This window comes from Pyxicephalus adspersus, chromosome 7 (genome assembly GCF_032062135.1).
Source record: "Pyxicephalus adspersus chromosome 7, UCB_Pads_2.0, whole genome shotgun sequence".
NCBI lineage: Eukaryota > Metazoa > Chordata > Amphibia > Anura > Pyxicephalidae > Pyxicephalus > Pyxicephalus adspersus.
The window spans coordinates 68,976,904-69,000,955 of record NC_092864.1 but is presented as its reverse complement, the minus strand read 5'-3'; the positions used below and the strand labels follow the sequence as shown (position 1 = coordinate 69,000,955).

Here is a 24,052-nt window from a genome sequence, read left to right as displayed (position 1 = left end):
AGTCTGTTTTTGTCTGTACTACCTGATTTTCTACTTTCATGTCAAATCATAACAGTGTCATTGTGTGTGTGTGTAAATAATTTTAATATAATTATTTTATTATTTATTTCAGGGTGGATGCAGGAAAAGTCCATTATTTACGACGGGTGCTTGATAGGAAAGGTCTTGTAACAATGCAGACACACATTATCAAGCTACCCAGTGGAGCTCAGCAGCATTCATTACTTCTACTTCTGAAGCGCTTTCATGTTGACAGGTTTAGTACCATATACTTCATTTCCCACTCACATACACACATCAGCCACTTTATTGCGTACACCTTACTAGCACTAGGTTGGGCTAAGTACGAAGGGGGCAAAATTGTGCCATGAAAATATTTTCCCTTAATACACCACCACCAACCTATACTATGGATACAAGAATGGATGGATCAATTCTTCTATGTTGCTGATCCAAAAATCTGACCCTATCGTCTCATTTACAGAGCACAAATAAAAATTCATCAGACCAGCAGTATACTTTACTCCCAAGGCAGTTTAGGGACACAAACTTTCTTTCAAAATTAATATATATAATTTAATATAATTTAGACAACAAGATTAATTAAAAAATATTTTTTGATGCATCAAATTCTATATACAGTGCAACAAAGGGTATTTCACATCACGAGCGATACATTCAAGTAATGACGTGTTTCACGGAAATATTTTGCTTCATCAGATCCCTTTTGTTTTCACACTGTGGTGAATTAGCCCAAGACAGGCTTCTATCAATTCATATGTTGCCCCTTGATTGCTGTGTTCTGGAGCACCACCCCACAGAACAGGAGGGAAATGAATATCTCCTCCCTATTGGATTTTTAATTTATGCCAGAATCGCGTCCATCTTGGAAGCTTATTCACCACATAACAAATTTGATCAATGGTTTTGTGTTGCTGGTGATGTGAAATACCCTTTGTTGCACTGTATATAGAATTTAATGCACTAAAAATCTTTTTAATCGTGTTTTCTAAATTACAATAAATTATATATGTGAATTTGGGGGAAAAACTGTTTTGTGTCCCTAAACTGCCTTTGGAGTAGGAAAGTAAATTATTTTGTTGTTTATCAATAGTATGATGGCAGTGGGATTGGGCCAAGTGTCCTGTTTAAAAAATATTGATGATTTTTTATCTTGGAAAAACCATTGTACTCCCTATATATAATAGTGAAACTCATCAGACCAGGCAACGTTTTTCCAATTTTCATTTGTCCATTTGGTGATCCTTCGAATTGTAGTTTATTTGGTGGTTACTGTTGCCTTTCTATCAGTCTGAACCAGTCTGACCGTTTGCTTCTGACCTCTCGAATCAACAAGGTGTTTTTGCCCACAGAAATGCCGCACAAAAGGTGTTCTTTTTCAGACCATTCTCTGTAAAACCCAGAGATGGTTGTGCATGATTATGCCAGTAAATATGCAGTTTCTGAAATACTCAAACCAGTCCATCTGTCACCACAACCATGACATGTTCAACCTCGCCTAAATCACTTTTCTTTTCCATTCCGATTCTCTAAACTGATCTTTAAAATTCTTCTTTTAGTTTTATTATTTTTTTTTTTTTTTTTAGGAAAAATAGGTATGACACTCTTGCTGAGAAAGTTTCTTTACTGTTATCTGAACGTGAGAATCACTTAGCAACTCTGGTGAACCTTCGTGAAGAAATGGTAATATACCTGTAGTGTGCATTTTATGTGTCTCCTTTCTGTCTACTATGGTATTTCAGCATATTGGTGACAAGACTACTTTTACACATATGCTAATTAAACCTTGATATATGATATGTAAATTTTGGGGTATTGTTCCTGATTGATCACTCTTATCCTAATCTTTTTCTAATGACTAAATTTTACACAAGTTAAAAAAAAACTTCAACAAACTTCATGATTTTTTGCACTGTTTTCTACTGTGCAAATGCTAGTAATTTATAGCTGAAAGCCAGGACTGCTATGTATTACATATCTGCTATCAAAATGCATTTTGTGCCTTTGAAAAATGTCCTGTATATAGTCTGCAATGGTCTTGGTGTAACATTTGGTATGTCAATAGCAAAACTTCCTGTTTTAATGAGTTAAAAAATCTCATATTTTATTTGGTTATAAAAGCATTCTCTTTTTAAGGGTTTACCTGATCGACTCTTTAAACGACTGTATTATTATATGGCTGCTGCAGGAATTGTGAAAACAGTTTCTGTGCCATTACAAGAGATTCAACCACTTGCTGAACTTTGCAAGACTAAGAGAGGTATGTCTTGAAAACCTTAGCTTTATACGGAGTGTGTCATTGTGTTTTTTTTTTTCTCTTTCTTTTCCTATTGACTGTTTAGTATTTTAATTTATTTGGAATAACATGCAATTTAATGAAGGACTCTGGATTCTCTTTATAATCTTCTAATTTTTGTATATTGTGATCAAATTGACATTAGTTGAGTTTAAACTAAACTAAGTTAATTTGGTTAGAGGTTTCCCGCTTTCGGACCTCAAATAAAATGGGTTTGCAAGGCTAAGGTAATGGTATTAGGAAGAAAGCTGAACTGTTCTGTAGCCTTAGAAGCATGTCAGATGTATTGTTTGCTCCTGGTCTGTTTCTTTTTTTTGCCTTTATATGGAAAGTGAATTCCTCAATAATACTGGACTCAAGACACTTGTGATTCTGCTGAACTTCACCTGTTTAATATAACTTGGGTGCATTTAGTTAAGACTTTGTCTAGCACCAACTTCGGCAAAATTCTAAAACACAAAATCAACAACTTTGTCTTTTTTGTTTGCATTAGCTTTAAAAACCTCTCTTGTCTTTTGTGGTCTTATGATATGAAATGTTTTTTTTACATAACATTAGCAGATCATGAATTGATGTTATGCCTGTATACCATGTTAAAAGTTTTTCCTTTTGTATAGGTACCGATATAATGGTGCGTTGTATTAAGCTGGTAAAGGAATATAAAAGAAAGGAAGGTGACGAGGATGAGGATGAAGATGAAGATGATAAGGATTTAAAAACCACAGTAGTTCCCATCGACATAATATATGAAAAGGATATGTTAACACAAACCTATGAGCTTAGTATGTGTTTTTACTTTTCATTAAAGTATATTCTGCAGTATATAGCAGTGCAATGTGTTTCAGCTTCATTACTGGTGCTCTTTTTACCCAGTTTTCTACAATAATATTAAATACTTATTCTGCCAGATCCTCTCCTGTTTTGTCTCCTCCCTACAAGGCTCTTTCCTGGGACCACTTGTCTTCTCCATTTATACCCATGGGCTTTTTTATCGGTTTATCAATTCATTTGTCTTGCAGCATCACCTATATTTTGATGATACCCGTATATATCTCTTTGCTCCTGATATGTCTACATGCTTTTTTTGTGTCCTCCACTGTCCTAATGCTATCTATTTTCATGTCCTTCCTCAACCTGGACAACAAATTGTCATTTTTTCATCCCAAGTTTCCACTCCCCAGCTAGACTTATACATTGATACCAGCTGTCCCTCAAATGTGTTGTTTAAGTGTAATATTTCAATCTGCACTTTTTATTAAAATCCTACTTTGGCACACTAATCACCTGCTGTTATCTGCACAAAAAAAATGCTCTTATATTTACTACTTCCTTAATCATCACTCAACTAAACTGCTTGCATGTGACCCAAAATCTCGGCTACATTACTGCAATATCATTCCTTTTGGACTTCACCCAAACTGCCTGAATGCTGCTGCATAATTCATTCACCTCTCCTCTTGTTTTTCTAACTCTCTCCCTTTGTCAGTCCCCGAACTCTAACTTTTAATTACAAAGCTTTTTACACGCTGGTTCCTCCTTACATATCTGCACTTCTCTCTAGATACCATCCTAAACTCAGCCTCCACTCTACTTTTTCTTCTCATCCCTTCATATTCCCGCTTCTCCTATTGCTGGAACTCTCCACAATCTATTTGGCACTCCTGTTGTAACCAAGTGTGTTAGGTCACCCTGTTAAATATGTTTGGTATATCTCATTCCACCTAATGATTTTATAAAATATATACTATATCTAATTATTTTTATTTTTGCAGTTGAAAGTCAAGGCACTAATGGAATTTCACAAAGCGAGATAAAATTGGCAATGAATGTGGGGAAGCTGGAAGCCAGAATGTTGTGTCGTTTATTAGAAAGATATAAGTTGATTAAGGTTAGATGCTTTGACATTTGTGAAGGGTGGGGGGAGATGGGGGTTAATAAATGTGTACTTTGCTATATTAGACTATTACCTGCTTGGGAATGGAACCACTGTCATATAAATATATATATATATATATATATATATATATATATATATATTTTCCTCTTTGAATGGGCCTCATGATAAAGGTGCCCATCACTTTGAAAGTTGAATTTTTTTTTTGACCTTTGTAAATGGCAGACAGCTTCAATCTACGAAGGGGATTTTCCAGGTCTGCAAAGTTCTCTCTCCCCTCTCACCTCTAAACTACATATGTCTCCACACATTAGCAAATCTACATTGGGCCCTATTGGTCTTCTGGATTAAGGTGTCATTTCTGCAGCAGAACAGTTTCAGGGGGTTTTATGGCAATATGGTTGTAACACCTGAAGGATCTGTATGGAATCCCCCAAATCATTTCCCTTTACCAAACAGAATTTGTTACTTTTGTGGACATAAGGGATATGAACCTACGTGCGTCTATTGTGTCCACCAATAAACACCAACGTTTTCTACAATTTAGTGGGTCCCTAGACTATCGGTTTGTAGCTTTGCTGTTTATCCCTTAAAGCACCTCAGGAGTTTGCCAGGGTGATGGTTCCAATGTTTGGCTCTCAATACTAAGTTAATGGTCAGATTTTTTATCCTTGCTGTTCTGTTCTGACTGTTGACCTCTTATTCAATCTGTAAAATCTGAAGCAGATTCAAACAATGCTTTTTTAAGAAGCATAGAAAAAATGAGTTAGATACATTTCACTCTCTTTTCCTAAAACTGTATTCTTCTGTTGTTTTATCTTATACATGTACACAATGCTGTGGAAATCCTTTGTTATTTAATAAATGTTTATAACAAAAATAGTATACGTACAGCAAAACAGAGAAATGATTTAAACACATTTAAATAAACTTGACTCAAAATTAATAAAATATTTTAAAATAGTTAAATATTCCAGTTATATTACAGCAAACAACCTATAAAACCTAGTTCTTTCAGGCACATACTGGTCCATTTGTCACAGCCAGTACTTCCAAATATGTCTCTTGCCTATTCACGTTTGCCAATAAGGCGGCCCAAAATAGTAGAATAATGTAACTGTGCTCCTGGAGGTAACCATTGATAGTAACCAGAGGTCATCATTCTTAATGTTTAATAATTATCATCACTGTAAACTCCCTTGTTCTATATTCCTTATAGAAAGGAAGTTATCTTGAACTGAAATAAAATTGTGTACATGTGCCATATAATATTTCTAGATCACATTAGGACATCGGTTAAGGACAACTGAAATTCTGATCCCATTACTGTTCCTGTATCTGTTTGTATTGCTCTTTATTGTAATAAATATTTATTATTTACTATTATATTACTGGCAGATGATGTACTTTTTTGTTTTTAGGAAAAGCACTTTCAAAGCTTGTTGAACTGGACAAAATATCAGTCACATCTGAAAACAACTGCAGTAGAGACAGTCTTCATTTAGAGTCTAACTCTTTTATAACAACTCTAGATGAGGATAACGATGATATCTCTGTAATTGAGGAGGTTGTGGTAAGTAGTAGTAAGTAAGTAGTTTTAGCATTTTACATCATTTTCCATTTTTTTGGTTATGTTTTTTCCTTCCACGAGTTGGCATGATACATGGGGACAGTAATATAGCAAGGATTTGTTTTGAATGATCAGTTTTGAATGATCAGTAGTCATCAGCTATGGACATCAATGCAGTTCTCAAAGATGCTGAAACCAAGACTATCACACTTACCTCCTAGCTAAAGGGCCGGACCCTCTCTCTGCAGATTATGACACTTCTAATCTCAGGCGAGCCTGCTCTTCAAATTTTATCAGTATCGCCCCTCCTACCAGCTAATCAAGAGATAGCCTCCCAATAGCTCTTGGCTATTTAGCTGGCTTGGACACAGTGCTTCCAGCAAACTGTCTCCACAACTGCTAAGCCCCCTAGTTGGGATGTGTATTTCCTAACCACCCATTGGTTAATTGAGTCTTTCCCAGTCCCTTGCTAACCCCTTGTTGCCCAGTCTGTTTCCCTGTCTGTTCCCTTGTGCTATTTTAGTTTTCCATTTGTCTTCTGTGATACCTGTGTGTCCATTCCTACTATCTCACCCTTGTCTACTTTCTGAATTTTTAGTACTTGGTCTCTGGCTTTATTTTTGACCTCGCTTGTTTTCTTCCTTCCTCAACCCCAGCCTTCCTTGACTATTCTCCTGCCTGTTGATTCGGTACCATACATTGTTCTGCCAAACCAGATGTGCCCAAGGACCACAACCTGGCAGCAGTCTCTTAACATCCTCACCTCTATAGGCTCTGGCTGCTTCTTAGATTCTGCCCCTTGGCCCATTTTAGGACTCACACCGCTTTTGAGCATGCCATAGCGCCCCCTAGAGGCTCAGTTTCTACAAGTCTGACAAAGACAAAATTATAACTAGGTATTTAGAGCTTTGAATATTCCTGCCATGTGACTTTTTTCACATATGTTACTTGCATATTTTGATCTAGGATAAAGACATGGAAACAAAAAAAGGTAAAGGTTCCAGTAAGTCAGGAACACTGGAAAAATCTCATGAAACTTATCGCCTTTTGAAGAGGAGAAACATAATAGTGGAGACAGTTAAGAATTTGCGATTGGTGGAAAGCATGTTCACGTAAGTAATTTTTTTTTTACTAATTTATTACGACTAACCCCTAAAAACTGACAAATTCAGTAAGGCCACTAAAGGCAGGGGTGCCCTCAAGAAATGCTGTCTCCGTGTAGGTGAGGGGATTTGGAGCTCTTGTTCCATTTATCTGTTTTACAGCTACATATTTGTGCCATGAAGACACAAGCACAGGGATATGTTGTACATTGTCAACAAAAAAACACATTTCTATGCAGATACTAAATTCACAAAATGTTACTCTAATAATGTAGAACACTGTAAGTTAAGCAACAGTGGCTGAATATTGCACCATTACTACAGCAACTTGGACAAAATGTGCCAACACACTACTCTGTGCTTATTTGTCCATAATTGTAATGCCAGCTCTCATATATCCAAATTAACTTATAATTATGGCTTCAAAAACTTTAAAAGACTTCCAAGATTTCACGCCCCCTTAATTTGTTGGAAATCTGTGTAACAAAAAAATATAACTGCAATTTATACCTCCGAGCATCATTCCTTTATCCTTATTATTATTATTAATAAATAGGATTTATACAGTACCAACATATTACGCAGCGCTTCTTTAGTTTTTCTTTCAACCTAAAATTAAAACTAAACCTAAAAATTACATTGACATGCATTATATTTTGCTTGCACGTATTTGCAGAGAAAAAAGAAGATTTAAATAGCAAATAATTCACATAAATACCATTTCAGCTCTTACCATAGTCACATAAGCTATAAGTATATAAACAAGTGGGAAAGGTCAATCATTTATTTCTGGTCTTAAAACATTTGTTTTGAAAAAATGTTATTCTTTAGGAAGATCTCTTACTTAGAGAACACAATGCAAAAGCTTTAAATGAAGAAAGAGTGCAAGAGTGGTTAGCAGTGTTGACCATCATGTGGAATGGAATGTGAATAAAACACTGAATATGGCATGTTGCTGGCAACTCCTTTTTTGTCAGTGTTATTGGTGTAAAAGGTTTTGGGGAGTATGGAAGTTTGGGAAAAGTCTTTCTTTCCTTAGCTGCAAACAATTTTTTACCTTAATTTTTTTTTTATTAGTGTAACAAAAAATTCTGTCCATTCGATTGGAGGAGAAAAACAATTGCATCTCTAAATCTCCAGATTACCTAAACCTTTTGATTGCAGGGTAGTCCTATGTAGTTTCATAGGACTATATTGCATAAAGTAAATATTGTGTATAGGACTATGTGTACTATGTGTACTTGTAAAGAATTAAGACACTATTCTGTATTACCTTCATTCTGCACAAAAGTATTGTTGTGTCCTCCAAAAAAAAAAAAAAAAATCCTTGGAATAAATTATTTTTTTTTATATTATGATATTTTTTATTTTAACAGGTGGAATTTGTGGTTCATCCATCAATTAATCCAAACGATCCTTTAGTTAAAAGCACTATTGAACAAATACGTTTTCGCATGTCAAATTCTACTTCAGGGAACCGGTAAGTATGAGTGTTAAGCATGCAAGCCTACAAGTGAAACTTTAAGGTTTAAATTAGATCTCATGGCAGTTCTGTTCAATTATTTACCCTCTGTTTTGTGCTCAGGACACGCTTGCCTCAAACTTCACCAGGTTCTGGCAAATCCGAGCATGATGAGCAAAACAAAGAACATAAAGGAGAAAAACACAAGACATCTCTATTTCTAGGTGATAGTTGTGAAGATTTAACGGATGGCAAAGATTCAATGGATGTGACACAATTAAAAAATTATCATCCAGTCATAGGTAGGTAAAAGATTTTCATAATGGCTTAATGATTGGGTGTAAGTACATCTGGCTTGGTTTGGTGTGGCTTTTTTACAAGTTTTCATACAGTCATGCTCAGATCACCTACTTTAAACATCAGATTTGTCTTGAAGTACCTTGACATTGATACCCCCCACACACTTCTATAGCTAATCTACCCCAGTCCTTAGCCACTCAGCTGCGGAGATTCAGCATGCCTGTCCCCGAGGAGTCACAAACCATAATATAAGTGGAATCATACTTGACAAGCTGTTCACACATCCCAAATGCCTTCCGGCCCTGTACCCTTTTAGGGAATCATTTGCTTAGAAGTGATCTACTGTGGCTGTAGACTTGAAAGTTTCTACTTTAACAAGAGAACTATCATTTTAGTAGGAGATGTACATGTATTCAAAAATCGGATTACCAAGTGGTTCCCTCTTCAGAATTTTATTCTTGATTGTGGGCCCTGCTCTTCACCCTAATCTTAGTGTGATTATAATTTTTTTATGTCATAACAAGTTGGTAAAAATCCACAAATGTGATCGTTCTACGTTGACGTTCAGTGGTGACAGTTTGTGGTTCCACTCTTTGGTTCCACTGTCATTAGGATTCTACTGGAGGCAAGGGGATCTCTAGAAAAAACTTAAGAAACAGACTACGATGATTTGGCCAATTTTTTCCATAAAATGTCATTTGAATGTCTTCCCTTCCATTTCCACTACAAAATAAGATCTACTCTGCTCATAAAATCCAGAATTTGTAGTTTTTAAAATTCTCAGTTTAGCCTTCCTCTGCATTTAAGGTGTGCACCAAGTGTGAGAATGATTGTTAGCCTTTGCAGACATTTGTACGGATTGCATCTGGGATGCAGATGCATCTTAATAACAAGTTTTTGTCCTAGTCTTTTTGCAAAATATTTTCAGACATTTTTCTTTCAATCTGTTTACCATTCCCAAACCCAAGGGTGGTATTTGCTTATCCTGGACCTCAAATTCTGAATGTCTTCATTTGATTCCAATGGTTACAAATTAAATCTACTGGATTGTTCATTGCCTCCCCTGCAATGGGACCTTTTTACTACAAATTCATGGCCCTGGCCTTCAGCTGTCATCTGTACCTTGTGTGTTCTAACTGTTCACTGTTAGTTGTATCTATCCACTATCCTGGTAAAAAGATTCACCCTCACCGTGATGGTGGCATTGGGTTCATCAGACAGAAGTGAAGGAAATCTTTAGTAGTGAATTCTCATCATAAGGAAGGGATTCTTCACAGTAAGGTCTATGAACATGTGGAATAGACCCTTCAGGAAGAAGTTTCAGCAAATTCTGTAGATTTCTTCAAGTAAAAGCTGTATGATTTCTAGAAGCACGTAATATAACTGGTTATTATACTGGATTTAAGGTAACAATAACAGAGACTGTTGATCCAGGGAACATCCGACTGCCTCACATGTTCAGGGAGGATTTTTTATGCCCGTTGGAGCAAATTCAACCATGTTTTTATAGAGGTTTTTTGCCTTCCTCTGGTTTAAATATGTTTATATGGTTTTATCTGGAAAATGCTGGTTTGTAGTATGTTTATTTTCCTGGTGGTTGGACTTGTGTCTAGTTTCACCCCGACTGATTATGTAATAATAAACAGGAGTTCAACAAGAGATTTTCCCCCTTTGTTTTACTAGAAAAGAAGTAAGGGAACATATCCATCAGTAAAACACAGGAGGGGTTTTAATGGTCTACATTCATTTCAAATGTCTTCTTTTTTTGCTTTTCTTTTGCCTGCAATTTACAGGAATATGTGTTTTAGGCTAATATTAATTCTAAATTTACTAGAATCTTTTTATTTTCCCACAGTTCCCGGACTTGGTCGTACTCTTGGATATCTTCCAAAAATGCCACGCTTGAAAATAACGCACATCTATTTGTGGTATATTGTCTATGGTCACCCATTGCATAAAGCGAAGCAGCAGAAAACACCAGACAGCAATCCACCTTCTGCTAACACTCATCATAAAGACACTGAGGATGTTACAGATGGCCGTTCTAAGACTGACTGCCCTGCAGACCTTGATACAGAAAAATGTACTATATCTGCTAGTACAGAGGAATGTACATCAAACACTGAAAAGGAGGAAAAATCAGAACATGGTACTTTTTTGTTATCTTTTTTTGTAAATCTTGTGTAGGTTTATTTTAGAGGAAATCTTGTGTAGGTTTATTTTAGAGTAAATAGTTGGAAAAATGGGTAGGATTGAATAATTTAGCAAAAGAACTGTGCTGCCTCGTCACCAATAATGCTATTATGAGCCAAATATATATGTGTTTTATACATATTCTACGTTTGTTTTATTATTTTTTTTTTTTTACTTGAAAATATACTTTAAAGATTCATGTTCTTAAATGCCAAAAATAGCAGATTGTCAGCTAAGTGTAAGCTTTGTTTGGAATATGGGATGCTCTGGGCATATGCCTTGGTCGAGCCTTCTTGATGTATGGCTTCTAAATTCAATACTAAAATATATTGTAACCCTGCCTTTCTTTTCTTTTAGTATATGTTGATGAGGAGTCTTGGATAAGATGTGTGCCTCCTGCCTCGCTCCACAGTGACCTTGGACCTGGTTGGGTTATTGTTAGTGACATCCTGCTCTGTATGCCCCTCTCAATCTTTATACAAATAGTTCAAGTCAGTTACAAGGTGATCTATATATTTATTTTATGTTTTAGCCTAATAAATTAGCTAAGTAGTAGTAACCAAAATAAAGTGTGCCCAAATATTACTACATTTATACAATGATTTATATGATGTCAGCACTCATTTCAAGCCAATCTTGCTGCAACTGGTATAAAAATATACATTTACAATGGTAACACAACTGTGTCTGCAATATAAAAGATTTTTTTTTTTGCTTTTAATTGCTTTTATTAGTTTTAATCCTCCAGCTCACTATCACCTACCAGAAATCCTTAAGGGACAAGATGGGGGCAATAAAAAGCCAAGAATATTTATTCTATACTAGACTTATTAATTATTTATTGTCCCCCCAGATCATAACTATGATTACTGTGGTGAAAAACCTAATTGGACAAAATGACTGTGCTGTGCGATTCAAATAGATTCGCTGCTACTTCAAAAGTTTGCTAACATGTTAAGGGGTTGGGCACTCATAATAATGCACAGTAAGGTGAGGAACAACTATTTTGAGTAGTAACAGATACTAAACATAGTCTACAACTCCTGGTGACATACAGCACCCCTCTAAGATTTAAGCACATCCAAACCATCCTTAGTAGGAAGGAACTCCAACCGGACCTCCCCTGAGGAAGGCATCCCAGCCAGAAACAAAAGAAAAATGGGATTTCAGCAGATCAAAGCAGAGACAGTCATATGCATGGGAGAAAAACATTCTTAGAAACACCAAGTTTACCCCTTATCTAAAGATCATGTAGATAACCTAAACCAGAATATTATCTGGTAAAGTAAAGTCTACATGTAGGAGCTTCATTTCTATCAGGCCATGTTCACTCCATCCGGGGACACCGCAGGGAAAGACTTTCATATTAAAGGAACCGTGTACTTGCTCCCAGTATGATAGGTCACTCATACTAGGTGCAGGCTCATTGGTTATTTATACAGAACCTTCTCCTACCATGTTATCAGCTTCATTGTCATTAGACCTCTCGAGTTTCTAAACATATTTGTTTTATTACTGAGACTTTAAAATAATAATAAAGAGAGAATAATCTTAATAATATAATAATAATAAGAGAATGATCTTCATGTGGAACCTTTCATCTAGAATATTGGGAGCAAGTACACTGTTCCTTTATTGCAGCTTCTTTCCCTCTCTGGTAGGTAAGAGGTCCACTTGGTGTTCCTGAACTTTTTTGGCTCCCATGCATGGGGCTGACTTTGGCTTAATTCGTAACAGGGACTGAATGAAAAGTCATCTCCGTCTTAAAGGCATTGGTGCAATGTACAGAAATTGCTCTACCAAAATGCATGGTCATGCTGTCATATTCAGGCTACATTCCTCAATAATCATTTTTGAAATGCTACAATTTTGCTTGTAAATGTAGATTTTTGAAAAGTTGAATTGTTTTCCTTTTTTTATTTCTTTTATTCTCTGTGTTTTACTTTACATGGTGAAGGTTGACAATCTTGAGGAATATTTAAATGATCCCATTAAAAAGCACACATTGATCAGACACCTTCCTCGACCAATGAGACAGCAGCTTCTGTACAAAAGGTATGTTATAATATTCATTCCTTGTTTTATAAATTAGATCTTTCTATGAAGGCACATAATTCTGCGTATATGATGATGAAGGGGTGGGTCCAGGCAAAATTTCAGTATAACCGCAATGCAAATGTCTACTAAAATGGCATTGGTTTTAGTAAAATGTATCGACATTGATGTCAGAATTTTTCCCCCCACAGGCGATATGTCTTCTCAGTGTTCCAGGGGCTTCAGAAAATTAGTTGTATGGGTTTGGTGCAGTTTGGTCCAACTGAAAAATTTCAAGAAAAAGATCAGGTACAGTATATTTCTCAGGTCTGGAAAGATGTAAATCTGTATAGTGATAATACAGCATGTAAGGTTTGCGCCTCAAGCAGTTATTGACAGATGTAATACATTTTTAGGGCCCCCAAAAAACTCAACACTAGGCCTATTGAATATTTAGGTTATAGCAACCCAAAATACATCAGAATCTATTACAAAATAGCAGTTAGTAAAGTGACTTCAGTACAACATGTATTTGTGGCAATATACCTCCCTTAATCTACAACCATAACCTATATTATCAGATTGTAAATTAATTTGTTCTAGGATATGCATTAAAGGATAAACCATTTCTCCCCACTACAGGTATTTGTGCATGTGAAGAAAAATGCAACGATTGTTGATACAACTGTATGTGATCCTCATTACAATTTAGCTCATGCAAGTCATCCTTTTGAAAAACGTTCCTATCGTTTAGAAACCTTTCAAGATGTGGAGAATTTTTGGTTTGATTTACAATTTGTTTGTCTGAATACACCTTTGGGTAAGCAATGTTTTAATACATCTTAATGCTTTTCGGACATTCTGTCATTTATCAGGTCGTATTTATTGTTCTTGGTCGTACAACATAAATACTGAATGTATCTTTGCTGTACATTTTAATGGTAATGACTGGGAAATGCCATGTAAAATACAATGATAGAGTAAGATGTGGCAGCTTACATCTTAAAATGGGCCTTGCAGTAAAAAGGCCCGCTTAGTATATTGGGGAACCCTCCAATGAGACAAATAATTTATTTTGAACTATATAGCTGCAAGTAGAATGGTCATTATTATTATTGATATACCCTAGTCTTTTGCCCACAGCATTTAGACAACAGTGACATCATCATACTTCCACTAAGATCCTAGGGAATGTTGTGAAGATACAATCCAACTCGGTGCTCAGAATCCACTGCAATGTAACCTCCTTCACTGCAGAGGCCAGGGGGGGTATAGTTAGGAATTTTATGCCCAAGGCAGCAAAGATCTCCCATTTCACCCACAGTTTGATATCTTGTTTTATAACTATTGTAAATAACATAAAGATTATAAACGGAATATGGCTTAGTTATCTGGAATACAAAAATTGTTTAAAAATGGAGGAGTTAAGGCACTATACCGGTGGAAATGTTTCTCTCCACAGAACAAAACACTGTCCGTTAAAGATTGTACATCCTAATAAATAATAGGTTAGAAAAAAACTAAAGCAAGGCTATGTACACACGGCTCAGGGCTGATATCGGACGAGAATCTAGTGTGCGTACTGTGCTTGAGGAACGATCATAATGGAATTGAAGGGAAGAGAGTGCAGCGGGGTGCCGCTCCGTCGTTTTCTTCCCCTCTCCATAGAACAGAACGGTGCGGTATGAACAGAGCTCGTTCATGCATTGTGCAGTATTTTGTTGATGGAAAGGATCATGAAAGATCCTTTTCAACGACAATTATTGCACGTGTGTACTCTTCCTTATTGTATCCTATCCAGAATAGGATAAAATCTGTGTCACTGCATTAAAAAAAAGAGCACAAATAGGAGGTATGCCTTTATTTTACTGATCCTGCTACTAGTAATAAAATCAGGAGAATACCACGCACAATACTATATATTGTTTTATTAATAAATACTTTAGTGGTTTTATTTATAAACCTTTTATTAAGGTTTATTCCAGCTTAATACTCTATTCTGTAAAAATTCACTCCACATGTGTTCCTTTGCTAGCATTTCTCAACTCTTTTAAAATTAGAGAACCCTTTCAATAACGCTCAGGTCTTCAGAGAACCCCTCCTATAATTTCTACATCCACACCTCACAATATATTATTGATGGTCAGTAGGAAGAATGCCTCCTGCATTGTTGGCCAGTGGAAATAATCCCACCCTTACAAATGGCCAAAAAGAACATGGCTTGAAGTCACAATTTATTTATTGCTCAAAGAACCCCTAGTGACCTCTGGAGAAACACTAATTTGGAAACACTGTCCCTGGCAATAGTGTATTTTTTCTGGAATATCTGGAAACTAAGATTTGGTTTATCTTGTAGGAGTTGTGCGCAACCCTCGTGGAAAGAAAATGAACACATCGGATCACGATAATCTACCAGGGCAAGATATGGATGCAGAATCTGAGGAAAGACAGACTTTGGAGAAAAAGTGTAACATTTTAGAGAATATTGTGTATGTCCCATTTTCTCCTACATATTTTGTTGTATTGCATTTACATTGTTGCAGCATACGTATACATGGTAGTGTAATGGCCATCTGTATTTCCTTAACATGCCATATTACTAGCTAGATCCTGTAGCAAGTGCTTCTGTGAAAAGCAGCACCTTTCACTGCTATAAACAAGATTTCCTATTATGATTCATCAATTGCCAGCCGTAAAGTCTGATCCAAGAAAGCTGCATTCAGACCCTACTGGACTGTACATTACAAAAACAGCCTAAAAGTGACCTTCTGGCAATAGATTTAATGCTTGGCACTGTCTATAGCCCATTCTGGTGCTTGTTAGATGAGGCATGGCATTGCCTCTTCCCTTGCACTGTCTGAGGGCTCTTTTAGTGAGTAGGTCAGTCAGTCCGAGCTCCATTAGCTACCTAATTGTTTTAGGCAAAAGCATCCCTCTGCTGCTGCCCCTGACTGTGGTCACCTCTCGCCATCCAACACTCATGGGCAGCACGGTGGCTCAGGGGTTAGCACTCTGGCCTTTGCAGCGCTAGGTCCCAGGTTCGATTCCCTGCCAGGACATTATCTGCATGGAGTTTGCAGGTTCTCCCCATGTCTGCGTGGGTTTCAAAAAAATGCACTGAGGTTAATTGGCTTCTCCGTAAAAAAAAAAAAAAATGACATATGACTATGGTAGGGACATTAGATTGTGAGCTCCTTTGAGGGACAGTTAGTGACATGACTATGGACTTTGTACAGCGCTGCGTAATATGATGGCGCTATATAAATACTGTATAATAATAATAATCTGTATACAGCAGACAGCCTGTATGCTTAGCTTTCCTATTGTCCATGTCTGGTTATAGACACAGAAGGGTAGGGTTATGCAGCAGACATGCAACACAACTTGGGCCATGGCATGCATTTAAATATAACATGACCACAAAGACCTTTCTAGATTCCTAGAGACCCCCTCTCTCACACTCTATACATATCTTGCATGACAAGCTTTCTGTCATAACTCAAAAAGAATAGTGGCACAGCTCCTAAAGCAGTGAAAACTAATTTAAAGAGATGAAGGCCTTTTTTTTCCTCCACCAGTGCTTGTGGAGCCCGGGCAAAACTATTTCTTCATCAGTAAAAACCCAGGCTTGAGAACTCAAGAAGTTGTCTGTTTTTTAATAGGAGTTCTAGAACAATACTCTTTTAATGCAGTCCTATTCACTAAGTATTTGACCTTTACATTCACCTACCTTGACCCTGAGTGGCCAACACCCATGCTGTACCTTTGCAGAACCAGCACTGTTAACCCAGACTACGGTGCTGATATAAATTACAAACTCCCCCTCCTTTCCTCATCCCTTTTACATAGGACATGTAAAAATTGAAAATAGTTAATCTATAGTTTGGGTGGAAAATCGTGATATTTCGGTTAATTTCTGCCAGCATCAACAGATTTTTATTTATGTACTTGCTAAATATGTTCAAGAAAAACAGAAAGCAAATACCGCATCTAAGAATTGATAAGTTGCATGTTGATCTTTTGTTTTAAGGTCTAAATATAATTTGAACTGTATGTATAGTGTTAAAATCCTAAGAGATGTGTATATGTAGGTATGCAGGGGTATTTATCATGTCAATACTTTTTAATATTTTTTGTTCTTTCTTTTTTAAAAAAGTCTCCTAAATAATAAGTGTATTTTAAATTGAAGCGGCAGCAAAGAAGTAGTGGATGATGGTTCGATTCCAGGAGATGGACTGGGAGCTGGTGGGCTTGACTCGAGCTTCTACGGCCACTTAAAACGAAACTGGATTTGGATAAGCTACATTGTTAATAACAGCAGAAAGGTTGGTAGTGTTTTCCATATTACAAATTTTAAATTGTGTTAGTAATATAAACTGTGTAGTTCAACAAAAGGTTAGATTGCCTAGTCATAAAAAGATTTGTTTTTGGAAAATAATTAGTAATGGCAATACCATGCTGGAGATTATTTTGTTTTTCTCTTACATGCAATTACTTATTGAATTTCTATTTTTCAGACTAAATATGCGCAACAAGGTTTTACTCTGAGACTTCAGACCTTTCTGAACAAGCCTATTTTACTGCTTGGCTCAAAAGGTATTTGTACATTCTTTATTTTTCTGTCTAATACATGCAGACCTATTGTAAAGCAATTGCAAAATCCTGTTCTGTTTTATCTAACCGAAAGCTCATACTGGTAAATATATACAAGCTGCCATTGTTGACCTTCTTGTGAAAATGCCTTTTGCCTGGTTGTCATTTAGCCATAGTAATTTGATTCAGCAACAAGTGAAGTCACAACAAAGTCAGTGTCGATCTGCACACAATCACAATCGTTCACTAATAAATTCTTATACCTAAAGTCTCTGCGTGACAGCCAGCATTACCAAATCATCAGTAGCAGCTTTATACTCAGTCATCAAATTGTCTGCAAATTGAGATATATTTATTCACTAGGGCTTGCTACCTCTCTGTACTTCTTTATGCTTTTTTATATCCCCAGTCATTATGCAAATATTTTAAGAAACAAATAATAAATGCATTATTTTCTCCCCTATTGAGGGGTGTAGGACATCTTTCACGTTGTGTTTTTCAACCATCTACATGAATTTTACCACTTGGGATACATGTTTGGTAATATTTTGTTCCGGGACCACAACACGTTGATATCCTCTGTGCATTTGTCTGGGCTTTTTAAACATTTTTAAACTATTTTGTAACTAAATAGATGCTTTTTTGGGGATGGGGGGGCCATTTTTCCTCTTTTTTTTTTTTTTTTTTTGTTTTTTTTCCTGTGGGCTGCAATGGACTTTTATGATATTCCAAAGATTTTTTTCACTCTATAAATATTTACTGATCATATTGGTTTGTAAACATGCAAAACTTATGAGTTTTTACTGTAGGAAATCATTTAATAAACACTGCTTTTTGAATTTCTACATTTGTAGTTCAACCAGAAAGAGACTTTGATGATGTGAACATGTCAGAAAATGGAGAGTTTGTTGAAATGGTAAAGGAATCTACAGTCTCCCGCAATAAAAGGGTCTGTGGGGGGAGAAACCGAAAACGAAAAAAACCTAAACAACAGATAGAGAAAAAGCAGAAAACAAAGAAAAAGAGTAAGTAATAAATTACTGAATGTCCACGTTTTCAGATTTGAACTTGTCTTGTCTAGAAGAAGGAACAATCTGAAGAGTTCACTAAACCAGCGGTCGCCAACCGCATTATTTTGGGGGTCCGTGGCTCTGGTGGCAGACCACGTTCCCCGTGCAAATCCCTGGCTCGGAAGTGGCGGGCTGTTTTTCATGACACAACCCGCCCACTCTCCCATTGCAGGCTCAGATCTGGGATGGCAGAGTGGGCGGGGTTATTGCGTTATGGCGTCACTATGGGGGAGGTCCCTCCCCTTTGATTGACAACCAGCTCCATGCGCATGCACGGTCAGGAGCCCCTAATTTTAGTGGTCCGCGGCACCAAAATATGGTCTGATCCAATACAACCAAGTTTTGAGTATCGTCAAAATATGTTGTTTTCATGCAAATAAAGTCTAATTATTGAATTCATGGAGAGATAATATGATGATGATTGTTGTTGTAAAAGGATCTTTCACGATCTTTTCCAATGACAAAAAACTGCACGATGCATGAATGAGCTCTGTACATACAGCACCATTCTGCTCTATGGAGAGAGAACAACAGAACAGCACCCTGCTTCGCTCACTCCTCTTCACTTTCTTTACGATCGTTTCTTGTTCGTTGTTTGTGAATCCGCCAGTAGGGTTGTCCAGGCGACAAACAATGAGCGCTGTACACACTCCAGTTTCTCGTCCAATATCAGCCCTGATCGATTATTGGACGAGAATCATCTGAGGTGTGTACGTAGTCTTAGTTAAAGCTTTCAAGTTCTATGTATTGTTTTTATAGAACAAAAAAAAATGCTGTTTATGCGAACATGTATAATTAGCTGAAGAGTACTTGATTTACCATTTTATGTAACATAATTTTTTTTTTATTTCTTAGAGGAAAAAACAGCAGAAAAAATGAAAAGAAGTCGATACCATGATGAGGCGGATCAGAGTGCACTGCAAAGAATGACACGTCTGCGTGTGGCATGGACAGCACAAGAGGATGGCTTATTAATGCTGTGTCGGATAGGCAGTACTATTCTAAACAGAAAGGTAGTTTAAAATAAGTCTCTTATGTATACACGGACACCAAATCCACAATGACGCCAGGGTTTTATTATTTAAATTTCCTACAATAGACCAGGGATTTGTGTGTGGGGCATGGCTGGATTGAGTGAGTCTATATTGAGCCTTTTGCCTTTTTCACCATTGGACATGGAAAACACATTTGATAATAAATACTAAAGAAAGGTTCTAGAAAAATTCAATTTCACTTCTAGAAATCCTTCTGCTTGGTACCTTCCTGCATTCTCAATTGATCATTCTTGGTATTTGCATTCACCACAACCTTAAATTGATTCCTACTAATAAAGTTTCTCCTTTCAATAGTGTAGTTTAAAAACTACAGTTTTAATAAGGGAAAAATACGGCTTATCACACAATTCAAGATTTTCTTCATGACAAAATTAGAGGTAGCTCTAAATATTTATATCGGGGTATCGGTCTCCAGAACCAAAACTGACTCATTTACAAAACACAAAGATAGTGAAAGCCAAATTGTGATATTTCATGATAAAATATGGGTAATGTACAATAACTGTACATTACTAGCGAGTGAGAAGTAGTTAAGACCCTCAAGCAGAGGTATGTGAATGTTGGCTATGTAGATTGGGTTACACTTGGTGGTCTCTGTTCAGGGTTTGCATCTAGTAAAGCATGAGAAGGGGGGGTAAAGGTCTTTTTCTATAATATTTTATATTTTCCTATGGAGAATCATCTAGAGGGTTTGAGACTAGGAAATATTTTATCCTCTATTTTGTCCTTTAATACTTTGGCTGACTTTTATTGAACATTAGAACTATCAAATAATATATAGTATGAGTGTGTCAGTCAACTGATTGTCATAAAAGTAGATGATATAATCATTTTCAGTTGATTTGATTTGATCATATTTTCAAATGATTTTCCATGTTGCATTGTTTAACACTTAAATTTATTAAAATATTGCTGATTTTCATATGTTCATAGTGTGTTTGAACACAAATTGATAAATGTGAGACACCGCAGTAAAATCCTTACTTTTTTTATTGAGTATAATTATTGTATGACCAATCATTCAAAATAATATTGTGAGAAACGTTTTTTTGCTTTCCAGGTGAATAGACCATTTGTGCCGTGGCAAGTGGTCAGAGATATAATGCATTCCAGCTTTGAAGAGTCTCTGGATAAGACGTCACATTCTATTGGAAGAAGAGCTCGTTACATAATGAAGAATCCTCAAACATACCTTAATTACAAGTAAGTTATCTTTGGATTTGAATTAAAGCTAAATGTAAGTGGGTCTATATTTTTGGGAAACCATTTACTCACATTTTGCCTTTGCAGCGCCACCTCATATAGGACACCTGTCTAGTCGGTATTTTCCCCTCTTTGGGACCGAACTTACGTGTCCTCAATTGTAAAACCTGGTTACCTATTTGAGATTGTTAGGCAACGTTTAACTTCAATAGCCAGCTCTGCCTCAATTATTGTTAACATCTATTTATTGTGTTTTATTTTTTTAGAGTGTGTTTGGCAGAGGTTTATCAAGAAAAGGGGCTCGCAAAAGACTTTATGAATCGAAAAGCCAATTATGACGATCCTAAGGTTTGTCCACAGTACTGATGTTGATACATTATTTCCGAATATAAAATAAGTTTGTTTGCAATCATATTATTAAAAAATGAAGAATGGGGTAAAAATTACTAGTATGGTTATGTAATATCTGGACTAGTATTACCGTTTAAATTTCGTTTTTTTTATAGCTCGGAATTCAGTAGTATTGTTGGTTGAATATCTCATTATTTGATTCGACAGCTATTCGATCGAATAGGGAGATTTTGTTCGGGTGATTGAATGCCGAATTCGAACACCAATAAAGTCAATGGTGGGAGAATTCTGGTTTTTTTTTAGGGACTGTGAAGAACTGCAAGAGCAATCGGGAGCAGAGCTGACAGCACAGGGAGTCCTGTGTTCCTGGATAGAGAAACTCTATCCAGGATCAGGGATAGTGCTCCCTGAGAAAAGCTTTTGAGGAAAGCCAATCAGGTTTTTAATGGGGAGACTTGTCCCCATTTAACCTCTAGTGCCGTGGATCACACACTGTTCTCAATGAATGCGGCCGCATTCGTTGAGAAGATCCCCGGCACTAGAGGCTAAATGGGGACAAGTCTCCCCATTCATTCACCTCTAGTGCTCTGTGATTGGCTGGGGAAAGGAAAATCCTGATGACGCTTGAGCTGCCAATCACAGAGCACTAGAGGTGATGAATAAGGAGACTTGTCCCATTTAATCTCTAGTGCCCAGGGATCCCAGACTGACAGGAGGATTCCCACGGCTGTACATCCTGTCATTGTGGGATAACCTGTAAAAAAATTTAAGTTAGTAAAACAAATCACACACATTCAATAAATTACTTTAACTTTATTTTTTTTAAACACAATTTTTTACACACATATTTGCGCTGTTGAATTCTGTGTTTTTTGAGTTGGAACAATCTGAATTCGAACAGCCATATTCGGGTCGAATATAAGGACAACCTAAATTCGAACACCAACACTATTCAGTAGTACACATGAACTTAATGTGTTTTTTCTTGATTAAATATCATTGTTTATAATGAGCAGGTGTGCCCTTAGCACACAAAAGCAGGATAATCTTGCAGGGAAGTTTTTGCTGTAGGCCTAGACCTTTGAATAGGAAGTATATTCCCTGATCTATAAACTCGTTGATGTGATGTATGCCTTCTTCACAAGGTGTCTAGTTCTCAAAATAACAAATTGCAATTGTTTCATCAGCCTGTTTCTTATACACTTGTTACTTTCTGGGATTTCCTTCTCACAATCCTCTTTTGGAATATTAGTGGGCAGAAACAACTTTCTGTAGTGTGAAGTCTTTTATAGACAGGGCATATACCTAAGTTAGTGCTGTCATCTTGCCTATGTAGGGCAAAAAGTCAGTTTATCTGCAGAGGTAATCCCCTGACCCACTTATACTCACTTTAACTCTGTTCCCTTACATGTCTTTCCAGCCATCACTGAAACCAGTAGTGTTGAAGACCATATTTGATAATAGCATTGTTCCCCAGTCCATGCTAGTAATTGGCTGCGGGACACTGCTCCTCCATAGCAGGAGAAGTCATATATTCTTGCTGGCTGTGGAGGAGCAAGAAGATGCTGGGAGGAAGTACAGGTAATATGAACTGAAGGGGGTCCAGGAATACCCTTTGCAGAGACAAAGTAACTTTGCTCAGTGCAGGGCATTTATTTTAGTTGTTTCCAGAAAGTAAATTATGTGCAAAGCTAATACACAGACCTTTTTATATTCTTGGACATGTTGGCAAATTATTTTCTGTAACATGTCTTGTCCATGTTCAATTTTTTTTTTTTTATAAGATTTGTGCTGCAGAGTTCAAGGAATTTGTGGACAGACTGAAAGTCAAGTTCAGCTCAAAGATGGATGATCCAGCTTATGAAATTCCAGATACTGTGGAGGATCTTTTCAATAGGTAACAACAACACTTAAAGTGTCTACTTTAATCTTTACCTACCTTTCTTTGGATTCTAGACCAAAACAGTATATGCAACCTACACTTCTGTTCAGCTGACACAAAGCCTTTTGTGAATCCTGTAAGCTTTCCTGGGACTTGGGGCTAGTAGCCATCTATTCTCTATTTAGTGGTCTCATAATTAATATCTTTTATATGTTGTTCGGGGAAAATGTTAGCATGTTTAGCTCTACCCTGGGCAGGTATTGTTTTAGATGATTGTCCTTTTTCTAACCTTTGTTGGCGGGGGACCTGGATGACCTTTTTCAGAGAGGATGGTGTAGTTTCTTGAATTCATAATGTTATTATTCTGACTACTTGTGAAGTGGTTGGCCAGATTCACTATAAGCAGCACATCTTCCCAGCCTCCACGGCTCATAGCAGTGTCTGGGGTAAATTCTGGGGTACCTCTGTCTGAAATATTTTCTTTCCTACCTCAGTAGGAACTGTAAAGTGTGTGGTCCCAGGTCAGTAGACTTTATGGCCATTTTAAGGTATCTCTTGGCTCCATGTAAGGGTTCTGGATCATGTTACCTATCTTTCATTGCATTCATTTAGTTCAGCATGGGGTATCTGTCCAATAGCAAACAACTCACTTGAACAATAGAAAATATCTTGCAGAAATCAATAAAAAAAATTTCTCAACCATTTAGCGCTAGACATGAATGGGGAGCCTTGTGCCCATTCATCTCTAGTGCTCTGTGATTGGCTGAGAAATAGGAAACCCTGATGACAGCTCAAGCATCATCAGGATTTTCCTTTCCCCAGCCAATCAGGGAGCAGAGCAATCAGTGGAGCTGTGCTGTGCTGACAGCTCCACTCCCCTGATTGCTCCCGCAGCCCTAGAGGATCTGTAGTATGTGCTACAGGTACAGAACATGTCACAGTGTTTTCCCGGTTTTACCCTGCGTTTTAATTTTTTAATTGTTGCAAGCAACGTTTAAGATAAAGCTCATAAAAGTGCCTGAAGG

The 24,052-nt window shown here is 36.8% G+C and overlaps 1 protein-coding gene across 1 annotated transcript in view; it reads left to right on the top strand.

Moving 5' to 3' along the window:
• Window positions 1–23,046, top strand: part of GTF3C1 (general transcription factor IIIC subunit 1) — a 31,316-nt gene extending 8,270 nt beyond the window's left edge. Inside the window, exons 4-27 of the mRNA XM_072419165.1 lie at window positions 56–62; window positions 113–256; window positions 1,608–1,704; window positions 2,158–2,281; window positions 2,935–3,099; window positions 4,090–4,205; window positions 5,629–5,784; window positions 6,748–6,893; window positions 7,862–7,907; window positions 8,261–8,364; window positions 8,470–8,648; window positions 10,502–10,795; window positions 11,197–11,342; window positions 12,797–12,894; window positions 13,086–13,182; window positions 13,516–13,693; window positions 15,230–15,362; window positions 17,063–17,198; window positions 17,391–17,469; window positions 18,321–18,491; window positions 19,392–19,549; window positions 20,652–20,794; window positions 21,061–21,142; window positions 22,930–23,046. Of these exons, the coding sequence (XP_072275266.1) occupies window positions 56–62; window positions 113–256; window positions 1,608–1,704; window positions 2,158–2,281; window positions 2,935–3,099; window positions 4,090–4,205; window positions 5,629–5,784; window positions 6,748–6,893; window positions 7,862–7,907; window positions 8,261–8,364; window positions 8,470–8,648; window positions 10,502–10,795; window positions 11,197–11,342; window positions 12,797–12,894; window positions 13,086–13,182; window positions 13,516–13,693; window positions 15,230–15,362; window positions 17,063–17,198; window positions 17,391–17,469; window positions 18,321–18,491; window positions 19,392–19,549; window positions 20,652–20,794; window positions 21,061–21,142; window positions 22,930–23,046 (3,116 nt within the window). The remainder of the gene's footprint in view (window positions 1–55; window positions 63–112; window positions 257–1,607; window positions 1,705–2,157; window positions 2,282–2,934; window positions 3,100–4,089; window positions 4,206–5,628; window positions 5,785–6,747; window positions 6,894–7,861; window positions 7,908–8,260; window positions 8,365–8,469; window positions 8,649–10,501; window positions 10,796–11,196; window positions 11,343–12,796; window positions 12,895–13,085; window positions 13,183–13,515; window positions 13,694–15,229; window positions 15,363–17,062; window positions 17,199–17,390; window positions 17,470–18,320; window positions 18,492–19,391; window positions 19,550–20,651; window positions 20,795–21,060; window positions 21,143–22,929) is intronic.
• The last annotated feature ends 1,006 nt before the right edge of the window (window positions 23,047–24,052 follow it).